General features: G+C 38.8%; 1 protein-coding gene across 4 annotated transcripts; it reads left to right on the forward strand.

Moving 5' to 3' along the window:
- Positions 1 to 54: 54 nt before the first annotated feature.
- LOC126857448 (probable inactive tRNA-specific adenosine deaminase-like protein 3) lies at positions 55 to 9300 on the forward strand. Of its 4 annotated transcripts, XR_007688513.1 has the most exons (3): positions 55 to 320; positions 6630 to 6919; positions 7081 to 9300. XR_007688513.1 is itself a non-coding variant. In XM_050606884.1 (2 exons), the coding sequence occupies exon 2, from the start codon at positions 2978 to 2980 to the stop codon at positions 4247 to 4249; it is 1272 nt and encodes a 423-aa protein (XP_050462841.1). In that variant the 5' UTR covers positions 55 to 320; positions 2958 to 2977; the 3' UTR covers positions 4250 to 6323. The 4 variants fall into 4 exon arrangements, 2 of the variants coding, with proteins under 2 accessions (XP_050462841.1, XP_050462840.1); XR_007688512.1 differs by lacking the exon at positions 6630 to 6919; XM_050606884.1 differs by lacking the exons at positions 6630 to 6919; positions 7081 to 9300 and adding an exon at positions 2958 to 6323.
- The last annotated feature ends 1050 nt before the right edge of the window (positions 9301 to 10350 follow it).

Genomic DNA, 10350 nt, shown 5'->3' on the forward strand with positions numbered 1-10350 from the left:
TTCATCTTGTCGGCAGAAGGCGTTGCTATCGTGGACCTTGCTGATAAACAGCTCTGACTACATACCACAAAGAGACGCGAGCCGCCGCGACAACGCAAACAGATTACTTCGGCGCGCATTTCTCACGTGCATTTTCGCGCGTTACGTTACCGCTGTCAACGAGAGCCCGACACGCTCGAAGAATTCGATTTTCGGTAAACCTTGTAACGAGCATTCGACAATCGGGGACGACGGAAAATAGGAAGAAATTAGAACGCATTTTGTGTCGCAGCCGTAGCAGCAGTAGCAGCAGTAGTAGTAGAGAACAGCAGCAACAGCAGGTAAGCATTTCATTAATAAAGTGCGTGCGCGCGCATGGCGAACACGTGGCGTCGCGACAGCGTGTCACAGACGCAATAGATTGACGTTTTTTATCGCTCCACGGCCTCGCCGACTTTGACAGCCCACGAGACAGACCAAGTTATGAGCGACACGTTTGCGACTCAAGGTCGCGGAGGACATGTTGTAACGTTCGATCCCTCGAAGTCGAGGCGCGCGATTTCCCGCTTGCGTTCGAACCAGCTTTGACTGGTCATGATTTCACGCGGGAAAAAAACGAAAATATGACAGATGTTTCGGAGCGCGAACGACGATACGATCGATGACGCGATTAAGACATCGAGTATGCTTTCCTTGTCTCGTTCGCTTGTGTCACTCGTTCTCTGTTATATAAGGAGCACGCTCTGTGAATGTGCAATTGGACGCCATCTTGGCGGACGTGATACGCGATGTGAAAAATTTGAATGTGCTACATGTGCAAAAAATTTTTGAATCGACGCGACAATCGTTACAGTTCGAATATTTTACGAAAAAGAAGGGAGTTGAAACTAATGTTTCTTATTTTAAATAAAAACCCGTTAATTTCGCTTAATTCAATTTATTGTAATTATGAAAAAAATGGTACTTTTGTCGACTACTGCGTTTAATTGTCACGGATAAAAAAAATAATAATTGCTTCCGCATGCCTCTTTTGTATGAGCGTCAGCGTTTTATTTTTTAAAATGACTCAAACATACTAATTGTCATGACATATTAATTGCATATACATTATAATCAATGACGGTGAGAAAACATCGAGAAATGCCTGTAGATACTGAATAGATTAGACTATAAATCGGCGACGATGATTGTTGCGCGCGCTATGTGTCGTGTAGATCGTAAGGTTTATTAAAACCCGGAAATAAAACTATATCTCAATATTCTTCGCATGTAAAAACAAGAAATATTTTAAAAAGGCGCGTTGTTGCTAAAAATTGCATGCATTCCTTGCATAATATTATTAATATTGATATGTGACTGATGAACATAAACATTATAATGTTCCTTTATATCTTCACATATTATATCAAGTTATATAAATAACAATTAAATTAATTCGATTTCGATTTTAACAAGACTAAAATGCGCAACCGTTTTCTCTCATGCAACCTTTTCTCAGATTTCAGCGGTGGAAAATTTTACACAATTCCTTAACTTGGATACATACAGAATATATGTGTTATTATGATCGTGATATCAGTTATCAGACGGCTAATATATCGTGCAAAGTAGGTCTTCCAGCAACGTATTTGCAATTCATGCGTATTCGTTTTTCTTGGAAAATCAAGATTTTGCGTAAGAATTTGTCAGATATTATTTACGATCGATCGCGTGACACGATGCATACCGGCTTTCAACTACAATCTATGAATTGCACACGGGAATACTGAGTTATTATCGAAAGATGTTTACGTAATAACTTTTCTATACTATGTCATAACAAGCTTATCAATTTAAATGATTTATTTCTTGGTAATTTCGAATTAATTCTTTACAGGAATTTTGAATTTTTCTCCGCACACGCAGTGCGAGTTCTCGATATTTATTCAGAAATATTTACATCTCTTATATCTATTATATTTTGTACAATTTTTTAAAATATATATTTACTTAGAATTAATTGAAATGTGCATGCCAGCATCAAATAATTTTGTTGACAGAGACGCTTCCCGCGTTATATCATGCATAATAAATAATAATGTTATCTTCACTGCGATTAGACATAAACGTTGAAATTCAACGCTTATTTTTTTTTTGCGCATAATCAAAATTAAAGGAAACTTTGGCTCGAACTTCGAACTTCTTAACGCAATGCGTTGTCAATACATACGAACGACGATATATCATACAATTGCGCCTAACTCCGACAATCGATCCGACCGTGGCCCAAGTTGACAGCAATTTAAAATCGCTTTTACTCTTCGCAGAAGATGTGCCTCGGAGTATGGCTTCGATTACGATTAAGATTTATCCGGCGGAGGATCATTTTTACTATTTTTTTCCCGAAATCATCTCACCACATTTGCGATTTTGACACGAGAAAGTGTCCTTAAGACGATCTCGCAATCGTTTAATATTTCGAAATAACTTTAATGGCAATCATCGACCTTGTCCTTCTCATGATTTGCAACGAAATCTGTTTTTTCTCTATTAGAAAGATTATTTGAAAATTTTATAGCCATTCTAATTATGAAATAAATGTCCAGAAGATGCTTGTGTCTACTTTACCGTTATTTTATTCAGACAGAAGATCCATTACACTTGAATACAAAATGTGACTTTAAAATTGAAAAACTGTATATTGTTAATTTTATATGTAAAGCTATACTTGCGTGAAATAAGTTTTATTTTGTAATAAAAACGATTTTATTTTGCCAAAATAACAAGATCAACTTACATGATTAGATAAAAGAATTAATGTGACGTCTAAATTAGAAATTATTTGCCAAGTTTGAGTATGAACTTACGAACAGTTACACCAAAAATAATGGAAGAAAATAATTTGTCAATAAAGATTAATTAAATAATGATAAATTCAGTGAGATAAAACAGCGCGTTGCAAACATCATCGTCGAGGAATCTTCTAACGATAAATGAAGGCAGCGTCTTTTCAGGAAGAATGGCATCGTTGAAAAGTGTCAAGGCGAGCAAGATGGAAACCATGACTAGAAGCTGGACAGCGAAACCGATTCTAGGCGCGGATTTCGCGGAAGAGCTTCCGTTGCAGGAGGTTTACGTGGGTATCTTGAAGCGACGGAAGGACACGTCCATCGCGATCCAGAGTATATCCGCCATTTTGCCGGGATTCAGTCATCTGAAGCGCTGTTTCAACGGCAAGTTGCTTCTAGCCCCGCTTCGTTCGGGTGAAGCAAATGACGAAGAGAACGTTAATCTCGATGAAGATGATCTCAAGGACCAGCTGAAGGAACGAGGATTCGATCTCTCCCTATTCGAGGACAAGTTCCAGGTGACGAAGGTGCCAGCCAAGGCACCGAGAACAAAGTTTCAAGCCAGCGCAGCCTCGAAGATCTGGCCAGTGAACTTCCATCCCGACCAGACTATCGAGAGTTTGATTGACGGCTCAATCTTCGACGACGATTGCTTGCACGCGATCGAGCGGATCATGTCATTGGTAATAGAGGCCGCCAAGCTGGAGGCGGTCGGCGACGTACATTGCACCGGTGCCGCAGCGGTCGTCGATCCCGCGGACGGAAGAATCCTGGCGGTGTCCGCGGCGAGGACCGATCGGCATCCTATGTGGCATGCCGCCATGCTGGCGGTGGATCTCGTTGCCAGACTTCACGGTGGCGGTGCATGGCGTTTGAAGGACGAAGAAACTCGCGACGTCGATCTCACAAAGAGACGTACGGATGACGAAGAAACACTCGGCGACGAGAAGATAGACTCGAACACCGACACTGAAGATCGGAACTTCAAGGATCGATTAAAAAAGATCAAGAGAAAGTATGAGGAGGAAACGCCGCTTTGTTACCCGACGTCTCTATCCTCGCTTACGTTTCCCACGCAAACGCCGCTCGAGACGCGGGTCAGGCAAAAGGGACGGAGAAACGACAACGCCGAGGTCGAGGATTCGCAGCAGCAAAAAAAATGCGAAAATATCACAGAGAAGTGCGGACCGTATCTCTGCACGGGTTATTGGGTGTTTCTATTGATGGAGCCGTGTCCTATGTGCGCCATGGCGTTGCTGCATTCCAGAGTCGCGCGGATTTTCTACGGCGCGGTCAATCAGAAAGTCGGCGTCTTGGGCACCAATGCGGTTTTGCACACGGTACCGGGTCTGAACCATCGATACCGAGTCTGGAGCGGTATCCTGGAACGAGAGTGCCGGCAAACAGTGAAAGAAATCAATGGTCGCAGAAGTCTCGAATGACGGATTCGACATGGATCTTTTGTTAAAGATAATAACGCGTCAAGTGTAGTTGCATAGTCACAATTGGTCACGACAGTGGCTGCGGAAATAATTGAAGATGCTAATATCGCGAGGTCGGACAAAAGAAAAGATAAACAAAAGCGAAGTATGCTCTGCATATTTTCGTTCCTACTGATGATTTCTAGCGCGCGCGCGCGATTTACGTTATCTTTTCATATAAAATGACATTATAATGAGACTCTAATTAAACATTATTTCTTATGTAACACATTGTACGTATATATTCATAAAAAATAAATTTATTTTAATTAGGGAAAGTACAATCGTGATACTTGTCAATACATCGAGACTGATTCAATATATACTCTCTTATTGTATTCCCGTAATTATCTCAAAAAAATAATTGTATTTATTATTTAGTCATCTTTTGACATTTTCGATTAAATGTTTCTTAGACAAGCTGATTATTTCATATTATTCATCTCGGCGGATTATCTTTTCGATTCATCGGTCGCACGGTTACAGTTTTCTCATACACGTTGCAACCGGTTTTATAATTTCAATCGAAAGCAAGACGACGCAAAAGACTTAACACGTGGTATAGACGTGCATTCGGCCATAACGACTTAAGACGTACACGTGACCTTGCGCGTGTGTGTCGCATCTGCTGCCGCTTCTTGGTGTGCATGGCGAATTAACACTTGTGTTTGCCAGCACACAACATGACGTGCCATCATTTTCCGAAAATTGTTAAAATCATTTCTATACATATATTTTTCTGTTTTTTTTTTGACTTGCGATGACGAAAAGTGTATTATCTTGTGGCGCGAAGACGACAGTCTGTTTCCGAAATACTTGAGCCCTATTAGTCAAGATTTCATTCTTTTATTTTCCATCAGCAAAATTCTTTATTTTAAAAAGAAAATTTATTATGTAAAAGAAAAAACTTTATACTACAATTTAAAATCAAATCAATTAATTAAGCTAATTTAAACTATAATATCGGCCATTATTACGTGAAGCGTAAGGGTTCTTTTATAGAAAATTTAATTTTTGGCAATTGTTCACATATAAAACAAACCCAAAAATGTTACACTCATTATCACACGTTACATCCATTATTCGATAAAGCACAATTAATTCCGCGTGTATCATCGTAAATCATCGACATGATTTACAGTTTAATTCACATTTTGCGTGGTGATCGCGTCATCTATCTCAAGGGCAAATAATGTTTCTTCGCGACAATAATATATAACCTTATTTACTGATTATTTTTTTTCTCTCACAGAATTTTTAGACACGCTTACCGCAATTATTTCTCACCAAAATGTTGATCTCAAGCGCGGGTTTGCGTGTACAGATAACATCTATCGCGTTGCAAAAGACACCTGGTATAACGCTTTAGTATCAAATGTACGCATTGTATCGCGATAAAATTTGGCGAATCTCTTACGAATATTGTCGCGCGATTTAATACTTACAATCCAACCGATAATACGGTTTAATGACACTTGAAAGCATACAACACGGTCTTTGGAAGGTGACAATAATTAATTAAGAGAGCATTTATTTGATGTTCTTACGTCAGTGCCATGACGGAGTACATTGTGCGCGCGTTTCTGCAAATAGGTATTGCGCCTTTTCAAATTATTGACGCGTTTGCAAAAACTAGTTCTTATAGATTATGCTAATATTATATGTTCGCTGTTTTAAGTCAACATGAATGTTTGTTCAACAACTGGTGAACTGGTTTTAATTCCTAGCATCTTAAAGTTATATTAATTAAGCTTGTATTTGAGCAGATATGTGATTGCTTCTATATAAAATCGCAAATTAATTTTTAAAACATTTAATAAAAATAAGAAATAATAATAAAGAATTTGATAAAGAAAGATTTTCTCTGTATCGCAATAATGATAAAATATTCACAATGATAAATCATATTATTTTATTATTAATATTCCGCCGGCGAATAGCAATTGTTTTTGCTGGATATAATTTTACGCTAATTTTCCAGTTTTTTGTTTGTGTATAATTTCTAATGTTATAATTCAAACTATGGTTTTTATTGTGACAAGTTAGCAAATGAAACGATGATCGTTGAAGTTTGTCAGATGCAAAATGTAAAGCTGAGAGAGATGCTTTAGTCAATTTATAACATATATAATGCTGGAATAAAATAAACTTTGAAAATAAAATTACGTTATTTTATTTATTTAAAGCTATAGAAATGAGAAAAATATTTATTTATGCTATTTTGTGGAAAATATGCTAGAACGATATAATTCTCCTGATGAAGGAATTCATCATTTCCTGTAAAAACGTTCGTGGGATCGGGGTTTTCCTTTGACAATATGGAAGCATATTCGCGTTCTAGGAATCACTCGGCTCGCTACGAAGCGAATAGCGAGTACACGACGATGACCCCGCGGATTGACATCGATCAGCGAAACTACAGCTGATCCATCCTTCAGAAGAGCTGCTCGATTGTTCATGAAAAGAGACCGAGATAGAACGAGATAGGTGGAGAAGTCGCGAACCGTAAATTACGAGACCAGGAAGACGATAATGCGTTGATCCAATAGTTGATGAAGAAGATTCGCTTGCTGGAATAAATCATAATCTTATAAGGAAAACTTTAAACAATAAAGTCTCGAATTGTAACAAGTATGCTTTATATTTTGATATATACGATCGGTGATACAATCAAAAACTGAAATACTATTTTTATGCGAGAGATCTCTCCTTATTCAAGATATTTTTATTATTTTATTATTCTCAATAGAGCGTGATCACGTGAACATTGCTATCGTTTTTATTTGTTTCAGATTTTCTTCATTGAGTCGGTGCAGAAAAAATTGACGCACAAATCGAAAAAAAAATTGGAGGAAACATCTACAGGGAACAACGCTTGATTTCTACGACAAACAAAACGCGTGCGAGAAGATCTCTAATAGAGAAATAACGAGAGACGAGAGAGACATTCTTCGAGAGGCCGGCACGTGGCAGCGCTGACGACGACAGACACATCGGCACCGCGTTGCTGACGTTTATTATAACAGAAACGCGCGCGGTACAAAAGAAACGAAATTCTTCTTGTTACAAACGAACGCGCGGAAGGAGGAGCTCGAGGTCACGACGCGCGAAAAGCTACGCGATATCAGAGATAACATTTTGAAACTAATTAATCCGCGCGACAAACAGACTCATCACTCTTGTAGTGGTGTGTCTGTCGGGAAGACATTGGCATTCATCGCCGTAGATTGCCAGTCGCGAACTACGCCAATTTGCAAATTATTACAGCTGACGTTACGGCACCGCGTCATCGATCATTTTCATTCTAAAGTAAATTCCGATCTCCATAGGTGACCGAAAGACTTGCTTGCATCCGCGACAGCGAGGCGCGCGATTCGTAAACCACCCGTAATAACGTTAAGACCATAAGATCAGTGCATCTTTGACGATCAACGTGTGACGTCATAACTGATAACTAGCACAAATAAGATACTTGAAGTTGCTCTTCTCTTGAATTTGCGACGGGTGCGACCAGAAGATAAGTTAGAGGCAGGGAACATCTTTGTGAGAGAAATTGGAAGGCTCTTTCACGGTCGGCGCAAAACTGCAGCTAATAATCAGAAATTTAATTACTTCAACGAAAAGGATCTCTGGTACATTGAGATTCTCAGGTGACGATTACGAGTTGCCGCAAAACAACGAGACAATGCTCGAGGATAAAAGAATCGCGTTTCGTTGATCAGCACTGAGTGGTTCCAATTGAGAGTCGACCCTCGAGAGCGGAGCCTATTGGTCAAGCTGTTAATTTCTTGAGGCACGATTGGATTGGATCACCCGCGGACATTCTAACACTCACGTCAAGTAATTCGCCGTCTACTGTCTTGCCAGCCGGACTTTACTTGTCTTCCTGAAGAAACTGCTGGATTTTGCGTCTCGCTAAGACCATTGATAAAAGCTTTAAGATACAAAGGATCAATTGCTTATGGATTTTCAGTGAATCATTCAGTGAACTCATCGAAGAACATATCGATCAATTTATTCGGAAAACATATCTCGAAGAAAAACATCTGCTGAAATCGAAGCAGTGACATCAGCAAATTATCTTCGCGACAGTGTCAAAGTTGCAATTACACTCATTAATATAAGAAGATTGCGGTGCTTTCTCGTTATTGGTATCACTTTGACGACTGCGCAGGAAATATTTTGATAACATCCGACACTCTCGACGACTGAATGGCTCACATTTATTGGCTGTTGCTTTTCGAAAGACTCTACTAGCATCTTTTCGTATAGTAACGGCGAAGGCGCGATTTGCAAGAAAGAAAGGGAAGAACGCAGGTATCGTGGGAAGGGTTAAGTACCCTTTGGTCCCGCTGGGAGAGCCTTCGCCTCGCAGAAGGAACCAAACTCCATTTCGCCGCTGAGGATTTTGGGAAACGCGGCGGACGAAACTCGAGAAACTCCATTGACGTCATCCACGAAAGGCCTCGTTCATCCCCTCCTGGATCGGGTTCTTTTTTTAGACGGCATCATGGAACGAAGGATTCTGAAAATGTGGTGATAACGGTCAGGCGAAGGCCTCCGCTACCCAAGACACTATCCAGTGTGTGAGCCATAGTCGTTAGAAAGAGATATACTGACGTGACGCCGAGCCTAATCAGGCATTTCGAAGGAGCCGATCAATTGGAATCTTTCGAGCAACATCCCCTTTGCAAGGATTATTCTCGTCTTCGAGTCGCCGTTTTTCAGTGAATAAAATTTTAAAATTAATCGCCGTCTAGTCCTCAGCTCGGCTTCAAGAGAAAGTGCAGGTTTCGAAATATCAAAATTTCGACAATATATTCCGTTTTTCCACAATTGTGAAATCTTGATAAGATAATCGAGATATCGCATCCCGAGGAATATTTTTGGACCTGTGGAACTGACGTTTCTTTTTTTCCGTTCTTCGCAACGAAGACGACACCTTTCTCGAGCGATTTTTATGTGAGGAGAACGAGATACCAGGGTAAAAGCATCGATCGCCAAAACGTGGAAGAAGGTTAGCATTATGTAATATAAAAATGTATATATACATGCATATAGCGTTCTTAAAAAAGAAATTACGAAATTATTCGCAATTACAAAGCGGCAAAAATTATAAATTATTAATATTGACAAGATGATAAATTGAAACTGTCTTATTATACATAAATATTCCAACTACAAGTATAAGCAATTCACATCAATTCTCTCTTTCAAAAACGAATAATACTTACGTTTTTGTTTTAGTCATAGTGATTATTTAATCGATATCAATATATGAGATATTATTCAAAAATAAAGTATTATATTCTTGAAAGCATTTATAAATACAATTTTTTATATGAAGTTGAAAACATTAAACGGAGGCATTATTAGCATGGAATATAAAAATATGATTGACGAGAATAAACATTAATCTAATGACTAACGCAAGATTATACCGTGCAATAAAGTAAATACATGAAATATTTTCGATGTTAAAGTAAAGATTTTAAGAAATTAATTGAACACGTTTTGTTTGAATACATATTTGCAATCTTTTATATAAAATTTTTTCAATGACTAATTATTGTATTTTCATATTTGTTTTAATATATTTAATTTTTGTTAGATGATATTAAAAATATATTTAAAATTGCATATATTTTTTACAATATTTATAATAGTTGCACTTGTTTCAATGTACCACACAATTTTCATATAATTAAATTTGACTCGCAATCCAAGCATTAAGTAATCGCTGTTAAAGTTTCAATAAACAGGACGCAATGCGAAGAATCGCTATCTGAGCTATCTCACCTCAGATGTTAAACACAAAGTAATCAGCGCGTCGACCGACTACCACTTTTATCTCGAACGTTTGTTATTCAGGAGAAGATTCTCCGCCGGAACGGCAGCAGGACTCCGACAAAACTAGGAACAAGATGCGTTGCAGCCAAGGCGTGGCGATGATATTCGAGGACGCGTTCGTCGTCTTTACGCGTTTTTTGTCACTGAGATCGCGAGGCTGCGCACTCTTGGAAACGCACCGGCAGCGCGAGACCACCGGCATCAAGAAATTG

Source organism: Cataglyphis hispanica, chromosome 21, assembly GCF_021464435.1.
Source record: "Cataglyphis hispanica isolate Lineage 1 chromosome 21, ULB_Chis1_1.0, whole genome shotgun sequence".
NCBI classification, from domain to species: Eukaryota; Metazoa; Arthropoda; class Insecta; order Hymenoptera; family Formicidae; genus Cataglyphis; species Cataglyphis hispanica.